This window comes from Cetorhinus maximus, chromosome 13 (genome assembly GCF_964194155.1).
Source record: "Cetorhinus maximus chromosome 13, sCetMax3.hap1.1, whole genome shotgun sequence".
NCBI lineage: Eukaryota > Metazoa > Chordata > Chondrichthyes > Lamniformes > Cetorhinidae > Cetorhinus > Cetorhinus maximus.
The window spans coordinates 120,102,535-120,129,752 of NC_135891.1; the positions used below are offsets into that span (position 1 = coordinate 120,102,535).

General features: G+C 46.0%; 1 protein-coding gene across 15 annotated transcripts in view; it reads right to left on the reverse strand.

Moving 5' to 3' along the window:
* The window catches only part of myo9bl (myosin IXb-like), a 134,823-nt gene that overhangs the window by 27,004 nt on the left and 80,601 nt on the right, over nucleotides 1-27,218 (reverse strand). For all 15 annotated transcript variants that reach the window (XM_078556158.1, XM_078556164.1, XM_078556170.1 and 12 more), the window contains 12 exons: nucleotides 24,802-24,912; nucleotides 23,924-24,046; nucleotides 20,340-20,489; nucleotides 17,578-17,744; nucleotides 13,432-14,328; nucleotides 12,678-12,765; nucleotides 9,551-9,657; nucleotides 8,534-8,670; nucleotides 2,583-2,800; nucleotides 2,141-2,248; nucleotides 1,274-1,450; nucleotides 189-230 (listed from right to left, as the gene is read on the reverse strand). In XM_078556158.1, coding sequence (XP_078412284.1) covers nucleotides 189-230; nucleotides 1,274-1,450; nucleotides 2,141-2,248; nucleotides 2,583-2,800; nucleotides 8,534-8,670; nucleotides 9,551-9,657; nucleotides 12,678-12,765; nucleotides 13,432-14,328; nucleotides 17,578-17,744; nucleotides 20,340-20,489; nucleotides 23,924-24,046; nucleotides 24,802-24,912 — 2,325 coding nt within the window. The remainder of the gene's footprint in view (nucleotides 1-188; nucleotides 231-1,273; nucleotides 1,451-2,140; nucleotides 2,249-2,582; nucleotides 2,801-8,533; nucleotides 8,671-9,550; nucleotides 9,658-12,677; nucleotides 12,766-13,431; nucleotides 14,329-17,577; nucleotides 17,745-20,339; nucleotides 20,490-23,923; nucleotides 24,047-24,801; nucleotides 24,913-27,218) is intronic.

Consider the following 27,218-nt stretch of genomic DNA (forward strand, 5'->3'; position numbering starts at 1 on the left):
GATGAATTTTGCTCTTCTCCTCAGGGTATGAGGGGCTCTCCCTGTGGCTGATGCCTCCAAATTAGATTTGTATAAATACCCATCTCAGACAGCATGCTACTGCTGAACAAAGACTGATGAGATAGATCTTATGATAGAAACCAGTCTCGAAGGGGAACAGAAAGTGGACTTTGTGATCCAATACTTACAATTTGGTTCCGTTTCCGCCTCTTCTTCCGGGCTTTTGTTGGCTGTTAAAGGGAGAGAGGGAAAGACAGTAGGTCAACAGTACAAGATGGCTGGTGCTCTCCCTCTCCTTAGGGAAGAACGAGAACAGAAGGAGGTCATTCAAGCCCATGAGCCTGTTTCACCATTCAATGAGATCAATGCTTCAAATCCATTGATCTGCCTTTGTCCCATATCCCTGCTGTCCTTAGCCAAAAAGATCTTAGTGCCTTAGTTTTAAAAACTCATTTAACCCCGGCATCCACAGCCTTTTTGGGGGGAGGAATTCCAGGTTTCCACTCCCTTTTTTGTGAAGGAGTGCTTCCTGACATCACCTCTGAACAGTGGTTATACCCTGTTGTTCTGGACTTTCTCCAGAGGAAATAGTTTTCTCACCATCTACCCTATTGAATCCCTTTACATTTAAAACATGCCGATTGGATCACCTCTCAGTCCCCTAAAATCAAGGGAGCCCATCACAAATGGAGAGGAGGAGCAGTGGGGGCTGGGCTCCTACACTCAGACACATCCGCGGCCGTGTCATGTCACCACCACCACACCCAACATAGAACCTTACAGCACAGGAGGAGGCCATTGGGCCCATCACACCTGTGCTAGCTCTGAAAGAACTATCCAGTTGGTCCCACTCCCCTGCTCTTTCCTGCAAATTTTCCCTTCAAGAATTTATCCAACCATGTTTTGAAAGTTATTATCCAATCCGTTTCCACCCATCTTTCAGGCAGCACGTTCAAGATGACAACAACTTGCCATGTAACAAAAAAATCTCACCCCCACCCCCTCCCTGATTCTTTAACTAATTATCTGAAATTTGTGTCCTTCTGGTTACCGACCCTCCTGCCACTGGAAACAGTTTCTCCTTATTTACTTTATCAAAACCCTTTGTGATTTTGAACCCTCGATTAAATCTCCCCCTAACCTTCTCTGCCCCAAGACGAACAATCCCAGTTTCTCTACAAATAACCTCATTCCTGGTGCCATTCCAGCAAATTCCCTCTGTATCCACTCCAAGTCCTTGACACCCTTCCTAAAGTGTGCTGCCCAGAATTACCTTAAGGGTCTCCATCTCCTCCTTCTTGGAATAACCTCGGGCAAACTCATCCAGCAAGGACTGGAAGAGGTTGAGAACGAACTGGACCTCAGTCTTCTGCCTCTCACCAACTAATCTGGTCAGGAGAAGCTGATAATTCCGCATCAGGTCCTTGTAGCTCACATGCGTTTGTCCATTCTACAGAGTTAGTAAAACAAAGCGGAGGGTGAAAGAAAGAAAGGGAAGCTGCGAGCAGGTTGAATTCATTGCTACAGAACTCACCAGTCCAACAAACCAAGGGGTCCCAGGTTCAGTCCCTGGCCTGTACTGATCTGAACATCGAACACCCAACTCGAGAGCGTGTGTGTTAGGGTGAAAGGAACAGTCTCAGCTGTGATAACCTTCAATATTCACTATTAGGTTCAGAAATTAGGCAAGTGAAGGCAGTCAGGGGCTGGACGACCTGCAAGTGCGTGTGAAACTTGTAGCCCAGTAAGAGTCAGTGTGCATGGGTCCTGTACCCCAGTGAAAGTCAATGTGCGTGGGTCCCGTACCCTAGTGAGAGTCAATGTGCATGGGTCCCGTACCCCAATGAGAGTCAGTGTGCGTGGGTCCCGTACCCCAGTGAGATTAAGTGAGTGTGGGACCCGTACGCCAGTGAGAGTCAGTGTGTGTGGGACCGGTACCCCAGTGAGAGTCAGCGTGTGTGGGACCCGTACCCCAGTGAGAATCAGTGTGCATGGGTCCCATACCCCAGTGAGAGTCAGTGTGTGTGGAACCCGTACCCCAGTGAGAGTGTGTGTGTGTGTGTGGAAGCCATACCACATGTTCACCCACAGCTGCAGTGCTGACACAGCCCCCTTAAAGAGGTCAGCAGATTATACTCACGTGGACGGGGTACATGCTTTTGAGGGTCAGTCGGAATTTCTCAGTCACCCTGATGAATAAAGTCTCTATTTTTGATTCCTGGAAAGTTTGGGAACTGAGGTCATTCACCTGGAAACGAAATAATGCAGGGAAATCATCAATCACTGATAAAATCAGAGAGAGGACAGACGGGCGGAGACAGAGGGAGAGCAGGCATGGAGAGATGGGGGAGGGAGAGAGAGAGAGAGTGAGAGAGAGCGTGTGGGAAGAAAGTGGAAGTATACATGCTAGGAGAGAAGGAAGTGATAGGGGGATAGAGAGAATGAGAAATTGTTGAAAGGGTGAGTGACTACAAACTAAAGACTGAACAAGCTACAGTGAGAGATGAAGAGGTAGTCAAACGATAGGATTGGGAGGAGGGTCAAGCTGCTATTCGTTGGCCATCAACAATCCACGGGCTCACCTTGTTCAGGAGAAACTCATCCAGATTTTTCAGTTCGTTGGCGTTGGTGATTTTACGGCCCAAGTGAGCGCCCCACTGCTCAGACACGGTGGTAGCGTTACTGATTTTAATGCTGCGACTTCGCTTCACTTTTGTTGTGTGTTCCTTGGCCGGGTCTAGGAATGGGTAGTGAGCAGAATGAGCCATGGGGAAAGTGGCAGATTTCCCCAGCTCCGCTTCTGCAAAGAGAAAAGCGGCTATTTAACCAGCAACACTTCAGCCCCGGGAACACACCAGAGAAGAAATGCTTCCCCCGTCAGCAACTGCTTAGGACTTGGCTAACGAGGAACTGGGATGAATGAGAATCACCGCAGGCACAGCCAGTGTCACCATCGTACCCACCACCCACCACCCACCACCTCAAGGGTCTGGGTGCACTGCTAGGAGGAAACTCCAAGTTTCCAAGTTCCCCACACCAGGTCACTGCTGTGTTTGGGGAAATATTGCCCACGTGAATTTCACTTCCTGTTCTGGAGCAGTTTCAGGGGACAGACTCAGGAGTCAGGGGATGGTCAGAAGGAGATCTGCTGAGGGGGTTGAGAGATTTTAACAGCACAGATAGAGGGAGGGGGGAAAAGAGAAGGATCTTCAGTAAGGGATCTGTGGTGGGTGTGGGGAGGGGCCTCCATGACAGAATAATCAGACATGGAAACTGGATGGAGTGAGGCTGACGGGAAGGAGCCTTTAATAAGATTGTTTACTAAATGCTTGTGATACTTGGCTTTGCAAAACAGTGCAGTGAATTCAGAAACAAGGAAATAATGTTAAACTTTCACAAACCACATTTTAGAAAGGATGTCAGGCTCTTGGAGAGAGTACAGGAAAGGTTTACTAGAATGGTACCAGGAATGAGGGACTTCAGTTAATGTGGAGAGACTGGAGAAGCTGGGATGCTTCTCCTTAGAGCAGAGAAGGTTAAGAAGATGATTTAATAGAGGCGTTCAAATTTAGGAGGAGTTTTGATAAAGTAAATAAGGAGAAACGGTTTCCTTTAGGAAATACATCGCTAACCAGAAGTCTTAGGAACATGGGAAGAGGAGGTCATTTCGGTCTTCGAGACAGTTCTGCCATTCAGTGAGATCATGGCTGATACATATGAACATACGAATTAGGAGTAGGCCATTCAGCCCATCGAGCCTGCGCTGCCATTTGATAAGATCATGGCTGATCTGACTGTGGCCTCAAATCCACTTTCCTGTCCGCCCCCTATACTCTGCGACTCCCTTGTCAATCAAGAAACTATCTAACTCCACCTTAAAAATCCACAATGACCCAGCTTCCACTGCTCTCTGAGGAAGGGAATTCTACAGACTAACGACCCTTTGAGGAGAAAAAAAAATTCCCTCACCTCTGTATTAGGGGGGAGACCCCTTACTTTTAAACTGTGTCCTAGTTCTCATCTCTTCCCCAAGGGAAAACCTCCTTTCAGCATCCACCCTGTCAAATCCCCTCAAGATCTTATATGTCTCAACAAGATCAGCTCCCAATCTTCTAAACTCCAATGGATACAGGCCCAGCCTGTCCAAACTTTCCTCATAAGATAAACCCCCATCCCAGGTATCAGTTGAGTGACCCTCTCTGAACTGCTACTAATGCCAATATATTCTTTCTTAAATAAAGAGAACAAAACAGTACATAGTACTCCAGATGTGGTCTCACCAACGCCCTGTACGATTGTAACAAAACGTTCCTACTTTTATATTCCATTCTCCTTGCAATAAACAGCATTCCATTTGCCATCCTAATCACTTGCTGTACCTGCACTCTAACTTTTCTTCCTGATTCATGTACCAGGACACCCAGATCCCGCTGTACTGCAGAGTTTTGCAATCTTTCTCCATTTAAATAATATGCTGCTTGTCTATTTTTCCTGCCAAAGTGGAAAACCTTACATTTTCTCACATTATACTCCATCTGACAATTTTTTGCCCACTCACTTAACCTATCTAAATCCCTTTCTAGACTCAATGTCTTCATCACATTTTCCTATCCACCTTTATGTCATCAGCAAATTTAGCAACCATACATTTGGTTCCTTCATCCAAGTCATTGATATAAATTGTAAATAATGGAGGCCCCAGAACTGATCCATGTGGCACTCCACTCACTACATCCTGCCAAACTGAAAATGACCCATTTATCCCTACTCTCTGCTTCCTGTTAACTAGCCAATTCTCTTATCCATGGAGTATGTTATCCCCTACACCATGAACTCTTATTTTACATAGTAAGCTTTGACATGGCATCTTATAAATACCTTCTGGAAATCCAAGTGCAACACATCTACAGGTTCCCCTTTATCCATGTTACTTGTTACTTCCTCAAAGAGCTCAAATAAATTAGTCAACCATAATTTCCCTTTCACAAAACCATGTTGACTCTGCCTTATTGCACTGAGATTTTCTAGGCGCTCTTCTATAACTTCATAATAATAGATTCTAGCATTTTGCCTATGATAGATGTTAAGCTAACTGGCTTGTAGTTTCCTGTTTTCTGTCTCCTTCCTTTCTTGAATAGAGGAGTTACATTCACTATTTTCCAATCTGGTGGGGTGTTTCCAGAATCTAGGGAATTTTGGAAAATTAAAACCATGAATCTACTGCCACTTCTTTTAAGGCCCGAGGATGAAGTCCATCAGGTCCTGGTGGCTTCTTAGCGTTTAGTTCTAATAGTTTTCCCTGGCAATTGTAATTGTTTTAAGTTCCTCCCTGCCTTTCACCTCCTGATTTACAATTATTTCTGGGATATTATTTGTATCTCCTACAGTGAAGTGAGACGCAAAATAACTGTTCAATGTATCAGCATTTCCTTATTTCACATCATTAATTCCCCAGACCCACTCTCCAAAGAACCCATGATTGAGTTATTCTTTTTATTTTTAAAATATTTGTAGAAACTCTGTAGAAATTTGTAGAAAGGCTATGGGCCAAGTGCTGGTAAATGGGATTAGGTAGGTAGGTCAGGTGTTTCTCACGTGTCAGTGCAGACTCGATGGGCCGAAGGGCCTCTTCTGCACTGTGAGATTCTGTGATTCTTACTACCTGTTTTTATATCTCTCATACTCTAATTTCTCCCTCCTTATTACCTTTTTAGTCGTTATTTGCTGATTTTTAAGTTCTCTCCAATCTTCTGTCCTGCCACTTATCTTCACAGAATTGTGCATTTTTTCTTTCAATTTGATGCTACCTTTCACTTCCTTAGTTAGCCACAGATAGTGCATTCTTCTCCTAGGGTCTTTCTTTCTCACTGGAATGTATCTTTGTGGAACATTATGGAATATCTCCCTAAATTCTGCCACTAATTTCTATAGGCCTATCCCTTAACCTAATTTCCCAGTTCACTTTAGCCAGCTGTGTCTTCAAACCCTTGTAATTCCCTTTATTTAAGTTTAAAACACTAGGCTTGGACTCACTTCTCCTCAAACTGAGAGCAAAGTTCAATCATGTTATGATCACTGCTACCTAGAGGCTCCTTTACTATGAGGTAATTAATTAATCCCACCTCACTGCACACTACCAGATCTAATATAACCTGCTTTCTGGTTGGCGCTATGTGCTGCTCTAAGAAGTTGTCCTGAAAACACTATGAACTCATCTTCCAGGCTATTCTTTGCCAATCTGATTCATCCAATCTCTATGAAGATTAAAATCACCCATGATAATTGCAGTGCCTTTCTTACAAGCCCCCATTATTTCTTCCTGTATACCCCATCATGCAGCATCATTATTGTTAGGGGGTCTTATAAACTGCTCCCACAATTGACTTCTTCACTCTTTAACCAAACTAATTCTACATCTTCTGAAGGGGTTCTAAAGAAGAGTCATATTGGACTTGAAATGTTAACTTTGTTTGTCTCTCCACAGATGCTGCCAGATCTGCTAAGTTTTTCCAGTACTTTGTTTTATTTCAGATCTCCAGCATTTGCAGTATTTTGCTTTTATTTTGATTCTACATCTTTATCTTTAGAGCTAAGGTCGTCTCTCACTACTGTACTGTCATCCTTAATTAACAGAGCTACCCCACCACCTTTTCCTAACTTCCTGACCTTCTGAAGAGTCAAGTATCCTTGAATATTCAGGTCCTAGTCTTGGTCACCTTGTAGCCACATCTCTGTAATGACCATCAGGTCAAACATATTTATTTCTATTTGAGCTGACAATTCATCCATTGAGTTATGAATGCTACAGGCAGTCAGATACAGAGCCTTCAGTTCGGTCTTTTTACTATTTTTGCAAACTCTGGCCTTATCTGCTTTCACACATTTTGATTGCTATTACCCTTATTTCTACCTTGCTCCCTGGCCTTATCATTTCCTTTTACTACATCTGTTCTCATGTGATTCCTTGCCCCCAATATTTAGCTTAAGGCCCTCTCTACCACCCTAGTTATATTACTCACCAGAACACTGGTCCCAGCACGGTTCAGGTGTAAACTGTCCCAACGGCACAGCTCCAACTTTCCCCAGTACTGGTACCAGTGCCTCATGAATCAAAACCCAGTTCTCCCACACCAATCTTTGAGACATGCATTTAATGCGCTAATCTTATTTATCCTACATCAATTGGCTCGTGGCTCAGGTAATAAACCAGAGATTATTACTTTTAAGGTTCTGCTTTTCAATTTAGCACCTAGCTGCTCAGACTCTGACCTGTGACCTAACTCCACAGACCCACCTGTACACCTTAACACCTCTGGCTAACAAAAATCTATCAATTTCAGATTTGAAATTAATTGATCCAGCATCAATCAGCATTTGTGGAAGAGCATTTCAAACTTCTCCCACCCTTTGTGTGTTGAAGTATTTCCTAATCTCACTCCTAAAAGGTTTGGCTTTCATTTTCAGACTCTGCCCCCTAGTCCAAGTCTCCCCAACCAGTCAAAATAGTTTCTCTTCATCCACCCTATTTGCTCCCCTTATATCTAGGAAACCTTAATCAAATCACTCCTTATCTTTCTAAATTCCAGAGAATACAACCCTCTAATTTAACCCTTGGAGTTCAGGTATCATTCTGGTAAATCTATGCCCCACACCCTCCAAGACCAATATATCCTTCCCAAGGTGTGGTGCCCCGAAATGCTCCCATTAACTCCAGGTGTGGTCTATACAGGGCTCCGTTTAGCTGAAGCACAACTTCTCCCCCGCCTTGTATTCTCGACCTCTAGATAGAAAGACCAGCATTCCATTTGCCTTTTTGATTATTTTCTGTACCAGTTCATGACATTTTAATGATCTATGTACCTGGACCCCTCAGTCTCTTTAGGCCTCCACTGTTTCTAGCTTTTCACCATTTAGAAAGTCCCATGTTCTGTCCATTGAACATCTATTCATTGAATGGACATTAAAATCCATTTGCCACAATTTTGCCATTTGCTTAATCGATCAACATCTCTTTTGTAATTTTACGCTTGTAATGCTGCCCATCTTTGCGTCATTAGCAAACTTTATCAAGTCCAAATAAATAATATCCATAAACATTTCCCTGTCGAATACTTTAGTCACCGCTTTAAAAAGTTCAATCAGGTTCGTTAGGTGTGACCCATCCTTTACAAATCAACGCTGACTCTCTCTGACCAGCTGAAAACGTTCAAAGTGTTCACTCACCATATCCTTAATTATAGACTCTAGTAATTTCCCAGCAACAGGCTAACTGGTCTATAATTTACTGCTTTCCATTTTCTTTGACAACATCATCATCATCAACTGTCAGGAGGTCACATTGCTCCTGATTACCCTCTTTTTCCTAATATACATTGTTCTTCATTCCTTTCCCATTCCTCAGGAGCTCTGCTATTATTTTACATTTTTGTCTGCTTTTACTTTTATCTTTGCTATAGATTTAACGTGATTGCCGAAGGACCTGGGAAGGAAATGAAGACAAATCTCTTTACACAGAGGAAGTGGGGAAACTCACTGTCCCCGAAGCTCTTCAGCGGGTCGTGAGCCAGGTTTGGAGACATCTCATCCGGCGTCTGTGACAGCTCCTTTGAAGACTTTTTCTCAGCTTGTCTCTTCCCGAGAAATCTCCGTAATGGACCACGGTACAAAGATCTGTACACGGACATAGAAGGCAGAGAGTGAAAATCCATAAACGTGATGAGACATCCACCAAAAACCATGACAGCTTAGAGCAAGTGTTAGGGCAAATATTGTGTTAGAGTCTCACCAAATAAGAACTGTCACTGCTCAATTCACACTCACTTAAACCCCAGTGCCTCGTTCTCCCCTTCCCCATCCCACCATTGGCCTCTCCCCTCACTGTCCCACACCCTCCATTCCTACCAATAGTTCCTGGTCCAGAGCTCTGGGAAATTCTTGCCCGCCCAGACACATACGGTGGCTACGTTTGATCAAAACTCAACCTTGGCCCGAGCTGCCACCTCCCCATCTACAAACCTTCCAACATCCTGCCAACATCTCAACACTTATTCACTCCAACAGTGGGATCTCACCACCCTGTGTGAATGGAAAATTCCACCCTGCCTCCCTCAACCCAGTCCAAATCCTCCCAGTCCAACAACTTGACCCATTACAATTCCTGTTCACCTCAGCAAAGGAGAGGTTGGCTCTCTCTCTCTCTCTCGCTGAGCGCACCTCGAACTTGTACATGGCATGAGAGAAGCCTGTCTCCAAAAGGTGCTGTGTTCTCCCAGCAGATGTTTTATTCAGTGCCACCTCATCAACGCTTCACCGCAACCCAAAGGTGTTGAGTCTTTTGGCAAAGCACTTCCAGAGGACTGCACTGCCACCTCACAATCTCACGATACCCATAATCACTTCCCAGCCTGAATCAGTGGTCAAGGATCAGGGAAGGAATCCTGACTGATGTAACACATCCTGTTTCACCCAGGGACTTGGGAGTAAATTGCGACACCCCAGGACAGATTAGGGATCAGACCCTGGGCTCTCCTAGAGTGAGTGTCTGACGTACTTGGGAGATTCAAGAGTCTGTGTGGGATCCAGTTCCTGCGATGTCTTCTTCTGCACTGGTGCCTTTGTTGGTGTTTTGTCACCATCTTGCAGTCCATTCGTTGGAACCTAAAGAGAGGGAGGGAGGAGAACAAAAAGAGACAGAGGCAAAGGACAGGAGAAGAGAATGAAGACAATGAGAGAGTGAAAGAAGAGAGGGCACTTGTTAGAAATCATGTCCAAGTAAAACTCTAGGAAGGGTTAAAAATTCAGATTTAAATGAAACAAAAACTAAAGAAATTGTTTCCCAGTTAGTGAGGGGGAGGATGCTGCTGTGGCACTCCATAGAAAGCAGCAATCTCAGAGCCTCAAAGCCGAGGCCAGGATAATCATTCATCGGGCTTTCCTTTCGCCAGAGTCTCCCCTCCAGGGGCAGCTGTACAGGCTGCTAGTCACCCCCAGGCAGAGCTACACTCAGTCGTCCCTATCAGTGTGGCCCTTGACCCCTCATCGCCTTCTCTCTCTTTTTTTTTAAAACCTCAATCTACTTTGCAGGTTCCCGATTATCTTACACCTGCCCACAAGGGATCTCATTTGGTACTAACCCAACATTACCAGAAGCGGAGATAACTGGCTGTCCATCTGCAAGAAGAAGGTTAAAAAGGATGATCAGTGTCTAGTTTGGGATCAGAAACACTGACGATGGCGCATTGAATGTGGACAAGATTCAGAGAGCAGTCAAAGTTCAAGTGGGGGTTAAAGCTGAAGTGATCTTGTCAGGGGTTACTATCCTTGGGGATCCTCAACAATGACCACTTCCCTCAGGGCCCTGCCTACGACTGCTTTGCCAAGCTGGGGTGCATTCGTAAAGGAGGAAAATGGCTAAGGGGCTGAGTCACTCAAGACTCCCCTGAATCAAATCGACCCAGTATCTCCAGGTGATTAGACCCAGACTGTGTTCTCCAAAGCCCAGCTGTGACATTTGAAATTGAGGAGTTTGGTAATATAGATGAAATTACTTCAAAAACTGACCACTATCGCCCAAGAGGCCACATTCCTCAAGTGAGCCCAGAGCATTGACAGAGAATGTCATATCCTGTCTGACGCTGTCACATCCTGTCTGACGCTGTCCTCAACCATGGAGCTTCCAGCAGAAGCCAGCACACAGTGACCAGGAGTGGGAATCTGGCCGATTTCCCTCCTTCCTTATTCCAGAGGCACTGAGGCCAAGATCAGTGCAAACCGGGGTTTTGGTGGGGTGGTGGGGTTATAGAATGATACTGCACAGATGGAAAATACTTGGCCAGTTGTGCCTCTTTTGCTATCTAATGAATTCTAATCTGCCAGCTCTTTCCCTTCAAGTATTTATCCAACTCCCTTTTGAAAGTTCCTATTGAATCTGCTTCCACCACCCTTTCAGGCAGCACCTTCCAGATCACAACAACTCGCTGTGTAAAGAACTGTTTCCGAATGTCACCTCTGGTTCTTTTGCCAATCATCTTAAATCTTGTGTCCCTCTGGTCACCGACCCTCCTCCCACTGGAAACAGTCTCTCCTTAATGAATCTATCAAAACTCTTCATGATTTTGAACATCTCTTCATCTCCTCTTAGCCTGCTCTGCTGTGAGGAGAACAATCACAGCTTCTGCAGTCTCTCCATGTGATTCCTCCCCAACAATGCTCCAGCTGGAGTTAAAGCAAGATGATCAGGAGCAGGAATCCTGGCTGATTAGGATAGGGACGGGGCGGGGTGTTGGGGGATGGTGGGGGAATAGGGTTCCTGTATAACTGGACCACCACATTGGCTACGCACCCACCAAGACAGTGGCACAGGCCTCTGATGAAACCACATTCTGATGATGTTGGGATCTTTCCTGAAATGTCACCAATCTCAGTGAGAATTTTCACAAAGAGTAAATAGTTGAGGCAACCCACAAGACAGACTCCAAACTCTCTCTAAACACACGCCAGATCTGACACCAGCCAAAGGATATGAGAGAGCCCCACAACTGGGAGCTATTCAAGCATAATCAGAGGAATGAGCTAAATTAGAAGGGAAAGAAATTCTTTTAAGGAAAGATCATCTGCAGTAAAACTATCAAAACTCAAAACAGAATGAACAGCACCAAGACTGAGTGAGATGTACTGCTCTCCCACCTGCCCCTACTATTCCTCACCTGCAAGTACCCAAAACCCCCCAACCCACCCACCACCACCACCATCACTATATGGCCCATCCATTGGGAAGCCAGTTCCCACATTAGTGGGTCCATACTAGCAGCTCACAGAGGAACCAGCCCCCACCCTACTTCAGAGATTGAGATGGGTTGGGTTAAAATCAGTAAACGCCCTACAGGGATGGGGAGGAGAGTATGCAGGGAGTTCCAGCAGAGTTCCCAAGAGTGACCAGAGGCTCCTTCGGGCAGGTAATTAGCTTCTGTAAGGAATAATGTGGAAAAGTCTTTGTTTTACTTTTGTGTGTGTGGGGCAAGGGAGTAAATACAAAACAGTTGAGAGAGAGGAAAGGACACATGGCCCATTGGCCACAATGTTCAGAGCCTGGGTTTTACTATTGATCCCCTATTCCTGAAACTCCCAATCCTATCCGGTGGGAAAAGCGAACAGAGATTGGATGATCCTGGTGAGGGACTAATGCCAGTCCTGGTGTATATTGATGCAGTGTGCGAGTGTACACAATGAGAGTGTGCACCTTGACCCTGTGTTTGTGTGTTTGTATATGAGAACACAAGAACGTACACTGGTGTTGGGCAGATACATGTGTTCGCACATACCCTGCTCACAAGCACTGAGCCAAAGTGTGTACACACTCACTGACCAACAAGACCCCTAAAAAGGCAAAGACTGTAGAATTACAAATTGGGAGGGAGCCAAAAACCAGAAGTTGTGGCCAAATTCTGGGTCACTCTTCGTGACTGAGCTCTGGAGCTCAGCCTGAGCTATGCAGATTGATCCAATATTTCAGGACCACAGCCCAGCGTAGAACCTGTGAGATACCTGATTTCCACTCACTCCATCAGTTTGTAACTAAATTGATCTTCTGCAGATGATCCATTTCTCTCCGTAATTTCTGCGTCACAATCTCACCATTGACTTGACACACTCAAGCAGGAGAGGGAACCCTCACCTACCTCTTTCGATGGGGTCTCAGCTCCACCATCCGGAGAATAGGGCGAGTTCAGCAGCAAATGTTCCTCCTGAGGAGAGAACTCCTTGTTCCTGTTGTCGGGAAAAAGAGAGAGAGAGGGAGGGAGGGGGTAGCCAAAAGAGAGAGCCGGGGTGGAGGGGGGGGGTGGTTTGCAAAAAGAGAGAGCGGGAGGGGGGGGGCGAGGGGAAGAGAGAGAGGGGGAAAAGAGAGAAGGGGGGGGAAAAGAGAGAGAAGGGGGGGGAGAGAGAGGATAAGTGAGAGGGGGGAAGAAAGAGAGAGGGGGAAAAAAAGGAGATTCATAAAATACTCCTTACATCAGCATACCTGGTTATACGTGACAGACACAGGACTGATATGAATCTAGCCTGAATCCTTGTCTCCTTTCCCTCCTCCGCTGTTAGGGATGCTCACAACTTTCATTCATTAAAATGGGACCGGTTTTTTGGCTGTTGATCTAGTCCACTCACTTCACCATTAACAGTGGCTGCAAAATGGAGGGAAGCTGGGGATTTCTTCCCTCACTGTAAAATCACACCCACCCTCTCACCCAGGATTGTGATCATACAACTAACCCAAAGCCACAGAGAGCCTTGGGCTTGACCCCCACCACCCCTACCTACCCCAGAGTCAGTCCAACCCGTTCCCTCACTACCCAGGCCCCATTCAACTCAGCCTACCCAGGCCCGACCCTCCCTCCCAGGCCTGAGGCACCTGGAGGCTGCATGTTTGATTCTTACTTTGTGTTGGCCAGTGGAGGATGATTTTGTTTCTTCTCTGTCACTGGGCTAGCGACCTCATAATGCCGCTTATCTTTCCACTTCTCCGCCTTACTTCTCAGTTTTGCTTGGTCATTATACCGGTGGATGGCTCCCTGTGCCAGATCCTCACCATCTTGGCCTTCTCCAGGTATTTGACCACTGTTTACCTCGCCACCAGCAGCTTGCGCCTTCGTCGGCAGCACAGTCTCACCAGTGATCAACTGAAGACTTTTTGGCCTCTTCAGCCGAGGTGTTGTCTGCTTATTTTTGCTCTGCTCTCCTGCTGCCTTCTCCATTTCACTGTTATTGACCGAATCCCTGTCCACCTGCTTGTCCCATTCCACAGTCATCCTCTCTGGGCACGTGGCATTCTCTGCCTGCTCGTTTCCTAAAGGTCTTCGATTGCCCTGCTGCCCCTTGACCTCTCCCTTGGCCTTAGTGCTGGCATTCTGCGCCATCTTTTCCACAATCTCGAGTGTGTTAACTGGCCAGTCAAGCGCAGGGGGCAGTGAGGGCTCATTCTGAGGGGTCGGTGATGCCAGTTGTCTCTGGAACTTGTCGTGTTCTAAACCACGCATCCGCCGATTCTCTCGTTTTTCCCGATATGAGCTTGACCTCTCCGTGCCTTCTGGCGAGGGTTTCTGGGGTGAGGTGATGATATTTCCCTGGGGTGCCTGTGACTCTCCCAAGCTAACACTATCCACTGATGGTGGCACTTCTAGGGAGGACTCGATCCCTTTGACCACCTTAGTGTCCTGGTCAGTTGCAGACTGGGATTGGACGGAATCTCGCTGCCTCTCCTTGGCCTGCATCTCACACTCTCTGTGTTCAGCTTCTTCCCGAGCTTTCCACTGCTCCTCGCGTATCAAACGGACTCTGCAGCCAAAAAAAAACACCGGAAGAGGGTATTAGGATGGTGCAAAGGGTAAAGTAGGAACAAACGTACGTTTCTATAGCACCTTTCACAACCACGGGATGTCCCAAAATACTTTTACAGTCTACAAAGTCCTTTTTGAAGTGTAGTCACCGTTGTAATGTTGGAAACATGGCAACCAATTTGTGCAGAGCAAGATTGCACAAACAGCAATGTGATTATGTTCAGATAATCTGTTTTAGCAGTGTTGGTTGAGGAATAAAGATTGGTCCCAGGACACCGAGGAGAGCCTCACTGTTCTTCTTCAAATAGTGCCATGGGATCTTTCACATCTACCCAAGGACAGATGGAGCCTGTTTAAAACCTTTTCTGAAAGATAACACTCCAATAGTGCAGCACTCCCTCAGTACTGCACTAGATTTCAATCCCAAGAATTCCATCACACTCCTGACTTGTGCCTTCTAGATGGAGGACAGGATTTGGGGAGTCAGGAGGTGAGTTACTTGTCACAGGATTCCTAGCCTCTGACCTGCTCTTGCAGCCACAGTATTTATGTGGCTAGTCCAGTTCAGTTTCTGGTCAATGGTAACACCCAGGATGTTGATAATGGGGGAATTCAGTGATGGTAATGCCAGAGGACATGGTTAGATTCTCTCTTGTTGGAGATGGTCATTGCCTGGCACTACTGCAGCATGAATGTTACTTGCCACTTGTCAGCCCAAGCCTGGATATTGTCCAGGTCTTGCTGCATTTGGACATGGACTGCTTGAGTACCTGAGGAGTCACAAATGGTGAACATTGTGCAGTCATCAGCGAACAGCCCCGCTTCTGACCTTATGATGGAAGGAAGGTCATTGATGAAGCAGCCGAAGATGGTTGGGCCTAGGACACTACCCTGAGGAACTCCTGTAGTGTCTGAGATGATTGGCCTCCAACAACCACAACTATCTTCCTTTGTGCTAAATGGTGGAGAGTTTTCCTCCCACCCCACCCCCCCGAAATTTCCATTGACTTGAATTTAGTTGGGGCTCCTTGATGCTACATTTGGTCAAATGTTACCATGATGTCAAGGACATTCACTCACACCTCACCTCTGGAGATTTGGAAGCATCAGCAGTAGGGAGAATGTTAGGATCTATAATAAAGGATGTGATAACAGGATACTTAGAAAATAATGGTAGGATTGGGCAGAGTCAAACATGGATTTATGAAAGAGAAATCATGTTTAACAAAGCTGGAGTTTTTTTTTAGGATGTAACTAGCTGAATAGATAAAGGAGAACCAGTGGATGTGGTATATTTAGATTTTGATAAGGTCACAAGAGGCTAGTAAACAAAATTAGAGCACTTGGATTAGGGGGAATAAACTGGCATGGATTGAGAACTGGTTAACAGGCAGAAAACAGAGTAGGAATAAATGTGTCCTTTTCAGCTGTAACTAGTGGGGTATTGCAAGGATCAGTGCTTGGGCCCCAGCTAATCATAACTGATATCATTGATTTGGATATGGGGATTAAATATAATGTTTCCAAGTTTGCAGATGACACAAAGCTAGGTGGAAGAATGAGTTGTGAGGAGGATGCATAGAAGCTTCAAGGGGATTTGGAGAGGCTGAGCGAGTGGGCAAAGATTTGGCAGATGGGATACAATGTGGAGACGTGTGAGGTTATCCACTTTGATAGGAAAAACAGAAATACAGGAGTATTTCTTAAATGGAGAGAGGCTGGGAAGTGTTGAACTTCAAAGGGACTTGTTCATGAGTCACTGAAAGCTAACATGCAGGTACAGCAAGCAATTATGTTGGCCTTTATTACAAGAGGATTTGCGTATAGGAGTAAAGATGTCTTACAGCAATTATATAGAGCTTTGGAGAGACCACACCCAGAGTATTGTGTGCAGCTTTGGTCTCCTTACCTAAGGAAAGATATACTTGCCATAGAGTGTAATGAAGGTTCACCAAACTAATTCTTGGGATGGAGGGATTGTCCTATGAGGAAATATTAAATAGACTGGGCCTTTATTCCCTGGAGTTTGGAAGAATGAGAGGTGATCTTGTTCAAACGTACAAAATTCTTACAGGGCTTGACAGGGTAGATGCAGGAAGGATATTTCCCCTGGGGGTCAAGAATCAGGGGACACAGTCTCAGGATAAGGGGTAGGCCATTTAGGACTGAGATGAGGGGGAATTTCTTCACCCAGGGGGCGGTGAATCTTTGGAATTCTCTGCCCCAAGGGGGCTGCGGAGGCTCAGTCATTGAGTATGTTCCAGACTGAGATCGATCAGGTTTCTACATATTAAAAACGTCAAAGAATATGGGGGTAGTGCAGGAAAATGATGTTGAAGTAGATGATCAGCCATGATCTCATTGAATGTCGGACCAGGCTTGAATGGCCTACTCCTGCTCCTATTTCCTTTGCTCTTACAAAGCCGGTGGAGGTTAAAAGGTGATCAATAAACTTGGTGAGTCAATTGAAGAAGCTTAACAGCAGCTAGGATTGTGCAGTAAATCAACACAACAGGTCAGAGAACAAAATTGGATAGAGGAAACGATGGGGGACGGTGGCCACAGGCACCAAGAGATGGATTCTGAAGGAGCTGGAGGACTAGTATTCCAGAATATGGGCCCAAGACAGCTGAAGGCTGTGCCCGTGAAAGTGGCTGGAGAGGCAGGGGGAGTGCACAGCAAGCCAGAGGGAACGGAAATGCAGCGCAAACTGGAAGTGTCTGCAGAGGCAGGGAGGGTAAATGGAGACTATTCCCCTCTAGTGGGGGAAGGAATCCACAACAAGGAGCCATAACTTTAAAATTAGAACCAGATCGTTCAGGGGTGATGTCAGGAAGCAGTTCTTCACACAAAAGGGGGGCGGGAGTCTGGAATTCTCTCCATCCAAAAAGCTGCTGAGGCTGGGGGGGTGTTAACTGACTATTTCAAATGGAGATTGATAGATTTTTGCTGCTAGGTAAGAGTGTAAAGGGAGATGCAGCCCAGGCAAGTAAATGGATTTTAAGATACAGTTCACTCATGATCTAACTGAATAGTAGAAAGAGGCTGAAGGGGCTGAATGGCCCCCTCCTGTTCTCATTAGACTGAAAGGGCTGGAGATTGGCAAATGAAAATGAGGATTTTGCATACAGTACCTGAGGCAGATCGGAAGCCCCTAGAAGTGAAAGAGTTCAGGCCACAATTGCCAACCACTTGAATCTAGAACAACTGGAATGAGGGGTTTTATTAACCCTGTCCTAACAATTACCTTTTACGTGCCAGGAACCCGCGACTTGCAGCCTGGCACAATGCAATCGCATGGATCTGCTTCTTATATGCCTGTCTTTGCACATATCCCCTCCACACCAACTGGATCAGAGTCGCTGCACTGCGTCTTTGTAAGGCCAACCTCACAAGGTATGAGCGGCAGTACGCCTGGAGAAAGAGATCAGTCATGTGAGTGATTCTTACCCTGAATAAACAATGACACTGCACAGTTACACAGTGAGTGGCCCTTACCCTGAATAAACAATGACAGTGCACAGTTACACAGTGAGTGATTCTTACCCTGAATAAACAGTGACTCTGTACAGTTACACAGTGAGTGATTCTTACCCTGAATAAACAGTGACTCTGTACAGTTACACAGTGTGTGATTCTTACCCTGAATAAACAGTGACTCTGTACAGTTACACAGTGAGTGATTCTTACCCTGAATAAACAGTGACTCTGTACAGTTACACAGTGAGTGATTCTTACCCTGAATAAACAGTGACTCTGTACAGTTACACAGTGAGTGATTCTTACCCTGAATAAACAGTGACTCTGTACAGTTACACAGTGAGTGATTCTTACCCTGAATAAACAGTGACTCTGTACAGTTACTCAGTGAGTGACCCTCACCCTGAATAAACAGTGACTCTGCACAGTTACACAGTGAGTGACCCTTACCCTGAATAAACAGTGACTCTGTACAGGTACACAGTGAGTGGCCCTTACCCTGAATAAACAGTGACCATGTACAGTTACACAGTGAGTGGCCCTTACCCTGAATAAACAGTGACTCTGTACAGGTACACAGTGAGTGACCCTTACCCTGAATAAACAGTGACCATGTACAGTTACACAGTGAGTGGCCCTTACCCTGAATAAACAGTGACTCTGTACAGGTACACAGTGAGTGATCCTTACCCTGAATAAACAGTGACTCTGTACAGGTACACAGTGAGTGACCCTTACCCTGAATAAACAGTGACCATGTACAGTTACACAGTGAGTGACCTTTACCCTGAATAAACAGTGACTCTGTACAGTTACACAGTGAGTGATCCTTACCCTGCTGAATAAACAGTGACTCTGTACAGTTACACAGTGAGTGATCCTTACCCTGCTGAATAAACAGTGACTCTGTACAGTTACACAGTGAGTGATCCTTACCCTGCTGAATAAACAGTGACTCTGTACACTTACACAGTGAGTGATCCTTACCCTGCTGAATAAACAGTGACTCTGTACAGTTACACAGTGAGTGATCCTCAAAAAGTAGTAAAGCTTCCCAGTGTTTGATTGTTTGGAGAGTGCATTGACTACCGTTATACAGACTTTGAATCACAAAATTCACAGAATTTTAACAGCACAGAAGGAGGCCATTCAGCCTCCTTTGCATCCAGTGTTTGCACCAACTCTCCAAATGATCATTATGACTTAGTGCCGTTCTTCTGCTTTTTCCCCATACCCCTGGACATTGTTCCTATTCAAATAATCATCTAATGCCCTCCTGAATGCCTCGATTGAACCTGCCTCTACCACACGTCCAGACAGTACATTCTAAACCTGAACCAATCGTTGTGTGAAAAAGTCTTTTCTCACATCACACTTGCGTCTTTTGCAAATCACTTTAAATCTGCGCCCTCTTGTCCTTGATCCTTTCACGAGCAGGAACAGTTTCTCCCGATCTACTCTGTCCAGCCCCCTCATGATTTGGAACATCTCTATCAAATCTCCTCTTGGCCTTCTTCTCTCCAAGGAGAACAATCCCAACCTCTCCAATCCATCCTCATAGCTGAAGTTTCTCATCCCTGGGACCATTCTTGTAAACCTCTTCTGCACTCTCTCTAATGTGTTCACATCCTTCCTTTAATGTGGCGCCCAGAACTGTACACAATACTCCAGCTGAGATCTAACAAGTGTCTTATATAAACTCAGCATAACCTCCTTGCTCTTGTACTCTATGCCCCTATTTATAAAGCCCAGGATACTATATGCTTTATTAACTGCTCTCTCCACCTGTCCTGCCACCTTCAATGATCTATGCACATATACACCCAGGTCTTTCTGCTCCTGCACCCCCTTCAAAATTTCACCCCTTATTTTATATTGTCTGTCCACGTTCTTCCTACTAAAATGCATCACCTCACACTTCTCCACATTGAACATCACCTGCCACCTATCTGCCCACTCCATCAACTTGTCGATGTCCTCTTGAAGTTCCACACTGTCCTCCTCGCAGTTCACAACACTCCCAAGCTTTGTATCATCCGCAAACTTTAAAATTGTCCCCTGCGCACCAAGATCTATATCATTAATATATATTAAGAAAAGCAAGGGTCCCAATACCAACCCCTGGGGAACTCCACTACAAACCTTCCTCCAGCCTGAAAAATATCCATTGACCATTACTCTCTGCTTCCTATTTTTCAGCCAATTTTGTATCCACGTTGCTACTGTCCCTTTTATTCCATGAGCAATAACTTATCTCACAAGTCTGTTGTGTGGCACTGTATCAAATGCCTTTTGAAAGTCCATGTGCACCAGAACAACAGCATTACCCTCATCAAACTTTTCTTTTACCTCTTCAAAAAAACTCCAGCAAGTTAGTTAAACATGATTTCACCTTTAGAAATCCATGCTGGCTCTTCCTTATCAACCCATATTTTTTCATGTGGCTACTAATTCTATCCCATGCAACACCTCCAGTCACCTTCCATTAACCGTTGAACAATAACAAGCTGTTTGATGGGGCTCACGCACCTGAATGGTGATTGTAGCTTGCCTCATCTTCAGGAACCTTCTCCTTTCCAGAATTGCCCGGAACCAGGTCTGCAGGAGCAAGATTTTCCGGATCACCTCCCTATGTAAAATATCCTGCAGCTTCTGGCGTTCTGTTTCCTTCATGAAAACCTGAGTGGGGGTGGAGTTGGATAGACAATAATACGAATCACAACAACTGTAACACACAGCATCAAGATGGATCAATGTTTATTGGGCGTCAGCCAAATCTGACTCAGTTGGATGAAACAATTGGTTGGTGTTGGGGGTTTTACCCCAAAACCCCTCTCCTGAGGAGCCCTCGCTTTTGCTGAATTCCTCCAAGAGTCAATTTGCTGTCTGGCCTCTTCCCGTCTTTCACCGATAGCTGTTAAACCAGACTGTGTGGACTCAACTGATTCTGTCCTTGTCTGAATTAGACCTCCAACTGGATCAGCCATATCAAGGTTGTGGCTACAAGAGCGAGCCAGAGACTGGAATTCTGTGGTGAATAACTCACCTCCTGACTCCCCAAAGCCTGTCCACCATCTACAAGGCATAAGACCAGAGTGTGATGGGACTCTGCTTGCCTGGATGAGTACAGTTCCAACAACACTCAAGAAGCTTGACACCATGCCAGACAAAGTAGCCCCGCTTGATCAGCACCCCATCCACAAACATTCACTCCCCCCCACCACCAACGCTGGGTCCAAAACCTGGAACTCCCACCCTAACAGCACTGTGGTTGTACCTATATTACATGGACTGCAGTGCTTCAAGAAAGCAGCTCACCGCCACCTTCTCAAGGGCAACTAGGGATGGGGAATACATGCTGGTCTAGCCAGCGAAGCCCACATCTCGTGAAAGAATAGAAAAACAAATGAGGGAAACAGAACAGAACGATCCTGCAGATCATACGGAGGGTCTGGAATATCAGTGGGATCTGTTCAGTGGCTCTGCAAGATCACTGAGAATCTGGGGATGTGGAAGGAGGAAATCAGCCAGAACTCCTGCTTTCTGTGCAGTGATCTCATTTTCATTTAATCACAAGATATGGGCGTTGTTGGCTAGGGCAGCATTTATTGCCCATCCCTAACTGTCCTTGAGAAGGTGGAGGTGAGCTGCCTTCTTGAACCGCTGCAGTCCATGTGGTGTAGGTACACCAACAGTGCTGTTAGGGAGGGAGTTCCAGGATTTTGACCCAGCAACAGTGATGGAACGGCGATATATTTCCAAACTCACAACCTCTGCCATCTAGAAGGACAAGGGCAGCAGACACATGGGAACACCATCACCTCCAAGTTCCCCTCCAAGTCACTCACCATCCTGACCTGGAAATATATCCAGTTCAGTCCAGTTCAATTTCTGATCAATGGTAACCCCCAGGATGTTGATAGTTGGGGATTCAGTGATGTTAATGCCATTAAATGTCATGGGGCGATGGCTAGATTCTCTCTTGTTGGAGATGGCCATTGCCTGGCACTTGTGTGGCTCAAATGTTACTTCGACCATAAGTCCATAAAATGTAGGAGCAAAAGTAGGCCATTTGGCCCATCAAGTCTGTTCCGCCATTCAATGAGATCATGGCTGACTAGATAATCCTCAACTCTACTTTCCTGCCTTTTCCCCATAACCCTTGATTCCCTTACTAATTAAAAATCTGTTTATCTCCACCCTGAATATATTTAACAACCCAGCCTCCACAGCCCTCTGCGGTAAAGAATTCCACAGATTGACTACCCTCCGAAGAAATTCCACCTCATCGCTGTTTTAAATGGACGATCCCTTACTCTGAGATTATGCCCTCTGGTCCTAGACTCTCCCACAAGGGGAAACAATCTCTCAGCATCTGCCCTAAGAATCTTAAATGTTTCAATAAGGTCGCCTCTCATTCTTCTAAACTCCAATGAGTACAGGCCCAACCCACTCACCCTCTCCTCATAAGAAAATCCCTCCATACCCAGGATCAACCTAGTGAATCTTCTCTGGACTGCCTCCAATGCCAGTATATCTTTCCTTAGATAAGGGGACCAAACTGTTCACAGTATTCTAGGTGTGGTCTAACTAGTGCCTTGTATAGTTTTAGCAAGACTTCCCTATTTTTATAATCCATTCCCTTTGAAATAAAGGCCAACATTCCATTTGCCTTACCTATTACCTGTTGAACTTGTATGTTTGTATTTTGGGATTCATGCACAAGGACTCCCAAATCCCTCTGTGCTGTAACTTTCTGCAGTCTTTCTCCATTTAAATAATATTCAGCTCCTCTATTATGCCAAAATGCATAACCTCACATTTTTCCACATTATATTCCATCTGCCAAGTTTTTGCCCATTCGCTTAACCTGTCTATATCCCTCTGTCGACTCCTTGTGTCACCCTCACCGCTTGCCTTCCCAACTTTTTTGTATCATCCGCAAATTTAGTGATAGTACATTCGCTTCCCTCATCCAAGTTATTAATACATGTTGTAAATAATTGATCCCTGTGACACTCCACTAGTTACAGGTTGCCATTCCAAAAATGCCCCCCTTATCCCAACTCTCTGTCTTCTATTAGTTAGCCAATCCTCTATCCATGTTAATATGCTATCAACATCTTGCCACTTGTCAGCTCAAGCCTGGATATAGCCACAGTATTTATATGGTTAGTCCAGTTCAGTTTCTGGTCAATGGTAACCCCCAGGATGTGTGTGGTGTGAATGATACTTGCCACTTATCAGCCCAAGCCTGAATGTTGTCCAGGTCTTGCTGCATTTGGACATGGACTGCTTCAGTATCTGAGGAGTCACGAATGGTGCTGAACATTGTGCAATCATCAGTGAACATCCCCACTTCTGACCTTATGATGGAAGGAAGGTCATTGATGAAGCAGCTGAAGATGGTTGGGCCGAGGACACTATCCTGAGGAACTTCTGCAGTGATGTCCTGGAACTGAGATAATTGACCTCCAACAACCACAACCATCTTCCTTTGTGCTAGGTGTGACTGTTACGGATGATGCATTTTAGTTTCCCACTGAACTCTCAGGGCGTTTTTTTTTACAGGATTACTATCATTTCTTTTCTGGAATGTTGTTAATCAGGATCCAGTTGGATTCGCTAATAAAATTGAAAAGCTCCACTACCCTTCCTAGCCACTAGGTGGGACACTCACATTGAGGACCCCAAATGGCAGAAGCAACTAATTCCCCATCACAATATTGACAATATTGACCTGGCAAAGGACAAGATTGATGATAACTGTTACATTGCATTTCACAGAATCTCACAGTGCAGAAGAGGCCCTTCGGCCCATCGAGTCTGCACCGACACGATAGAAACACCTGACCTACCTACCTAATCCCATTTACCAGCACTTGGCCCATAGCCTTGAATCTGCCAAGTGCTCATCCAGGTACTTTATAAAGGATGTGAGGCAACCGGCCTCCACCACCCTCCCAGGCAGTGCATTCCAGACCGTCACCACCCTCTGGGTAAAAAAGTTTTTCCTCACATCCCTCCTAAACCTCCTGCCCCTCACCTTGAACTTATTTCTAGAACATGTTGTCAATACTCTGCCAGTTGAGGCCAGACTGGTTGATCAGTACCTTGGTTTTCCCAATCTGACAGTTGTTCCTGTCTAGCTCCAGCTTGTTGAACAAGGCATCAATCAATTCCTGCACTGGTTCAGCATTCTTAGGTAGCAAAACTCGGAACTGATCCATGAATTCCTGGAACACAAAAGGGCAAGATTAACATCACACTGCACGGTGACTCAGGGCTCTCTCTCTCTCTCTCTCTCTGTGTGGGGTATTATCCCAACGAACCTCTCACCTCCATGGTTTTACCCTCCATAAACTTGAGGTCTTTCAAACCTCTGCTGCCCGTTTTCGAGCTGGTACCAAACCTGTTCACCTATCACTCCTCTGCTTGCTGATCTATATTGATTCTCGGTTAAGCAACATCTTGATTTTAAAATTGTCAACCTCATTTTCAAATCCCTCCATGGTGTCGCCCTCCAACCACTGTAAATTCCTTCAGTCCAAATCTCGATGCTCCTCCAATTCTGGCCCCTTGAGCATCCCCGATTTTAATTGCTCACCCAGAGGGAGCTATGCCTTCGGGTGCTAAGGGCCTAAGCTCTGGAATTCCCTTCCCACATCTCTCAGCCTTTCTCTGCTCCTTTAAGACGCTCCTTCGATCAAGTCTCCTTGACCAAGGTTCTGGGCACCTGTCCTAATATCTCCTTACATGGCTGACGTCAAATTTTATCCTATAACGCACCTGTAAAGTGCATTGGAACATATTGTTCCATTAATGGCACTACCAACATGCAAGTTGTTGTTGTAGTCTAGGGTCATGCTCACTGGGGTACGGATTCAAGGGGAAAAGGTGTTACAGAAAGGAGCACATGAGACTACCTGGACTGTCTAAACCCCTCCCTCATGGTCAAGTCGCCCTCGTTCCTCTGCACCCTTGCCCATACCTGGAAGGTGTATTTGGCGCTGTACCCAGAGCGGCGGATGCGAACTGTCTCGAGCATTCCCGTGTACTTCAGCTGCTGCAGCACCAGCTCATCATCGAAACACAGCTCCAACTGAGAGAGAGACAGACAGATGGTGACCAGACAAGAGAAAGTACCAGATGTGCCTGTGGCATGACTGAGCACCACAGTCACGAAGAGAATTTCAGTGGAACACACCGGTGCCATGGTCTGATTACCTCTCTGGTTATAGAGTTTCTTCACTGGTATTCAGTGCAGGCAACAGGGTCTGGGTGAAATTAAAGTTTCTCTCAAATACCAACAGAACTTTTAAGATTGTCTCCTCCTGAACTTCGTGTAACCAGTCTAGAGAGAGAATTTTCATCTAGAAAGCACTGGGACACAGTACCGATACAGTGATAGACCCATAGCATAACACTGGGTCCAGTACTGGTGGGTACAGGTCTGACACTGTATAACACGGGTACAGTACTGGTGGGGACAGGTCTGACACTGTATAACACGGGTACAGTACTGGTGGGGACAGGTCTGACACTGTATAACACTGGGATACAGTACTGGTGGGGACAGGTCTGTCACTGTATAACACTGGGGTACAGTACTGGTGGGGATGGGTCTGTCACTGTATAACACTGGGGTACAGTACTGGTGGGGACGGGTCTGACACTGTATAACACTGGGATACAGTACTGGTGGGGACAGGTCTGTCACTGTATAACACTGGGGTACAGTACTGGTGGGGACAGGTCTGACACTGTATAACACTGGGGTACAGTACTGGTGGGGACAGGTCTGTCACTGTATAACACTGGGGTACAGTACTGGTGGGGACAGGTCTGTCACTGTATAACACTGGGGTACAGTACTGGTGGGGACAGGTCTGACACTGTATAACACTGGGGTACAGTACTGGTGGGGACGGGTCTGTCACTGTATAACACTGGGGTACAGTACTGGTGGGGACAGGTCTGTCACTGTATAACACTGGGGTACAGTACTGGTGGGGACAGGTCTGTCACTGTATAACACTGGGGTACAGTACTGGTGGGGACAGGTCTGTCACTGTATAACACGGGTACAGTACTGGTGGGGACGGGTCTGTCACTGTATAACACTGGGGTACAGTACTGGTGGGGACGGGTCTGTCACTGTATAACACTGGGGTACAGTACTGGTGGGGACAGGTCTGTCACTGTATAACACTGGGGTACAGTACTGGTGGGGACGGGTCTGACACTGTATAACACTGGGGTACAGTACTGGTGGGGACAGGTCTGTCACTGTATAACACTGGGGTACAGTACTGGTGGGGACAGGTCTGACACTGTATAACACTGGGATACAGTACTGGTGGGGACAGGTCTGACACTGTATATCACTGGGGTACAGTACTGGTGGGGACAGGTCTGTCACTGTATAACACTGGGGTACAGTACTGGTGGGGACAGGTCTATCATTGTATAATACTGGGGTACAGTACTGGTGGGGACAGGTCTGACACTGTATAACACTGGGGTACAGTACTGGTGGGGACAGGTCTATCATTGTATAACACTGGGGTACAGTACTGGTGGGGACAGGTCTGACACTGTATAACACTGGGATACAGTACTGGTGGGGACAGGTCTGACACTGTATAACACTGGGATACAGTACTGGTGGGGACAGGTCTGTCACTGTATAACACTGGGGTACAGTACTGGTGGGGACAGGTTTGTTACTGTATAACACTGGGGTACAGTACTGGTGGGGACAGGTTTGTTACTGTATAACACCGGGGTAGGGTACTGGTGGGGACAGGTCTGTCACTGTATAACACTGGGGTACAGTACTGGTGGGGACAGGTCTGTCACTGTGTAACACTGGGGTACAGTACTGGTGGGGATAGGTCTGTCACTATAACACTGGGGTACAGTACTGGTGGGGACAGGTCTGTCACTGTATAACACTGGAGTACAGTACTGGTGGGGACAGGTCTATCACTGTATAACACTGGGGTACAGTACTGGTGGGGACAGGTCTGTCACTGTATAACACTGGGGTACAGTACTGGTGGGGACAGGTCTGTCACTGTATAACACTGGGGTACAGTACTGGTGGGGACAGGTCTGTCACTGTATAACACTGGGGTACAGTACTGGTGGGGACAGGTCTGTCACTGTATAACACTGGGATACAGTCCTGGTGGGGACAGGTCTATCACTGTATAACACTGGGGTACATTACTGGTGGGGACAGATCTGTCACTGTTTAACACTGGGGTACAGTATTGGTGGGGACAGGTTTGTTACTGTATAACACTGGAGTACAGTACTGGTGGGGTCAGGACTGTTGCTCTATAACACTGGGGTACAGTACTGGTGGGGACAGGTTTGTTACTGTATAACACTGGGGTACAG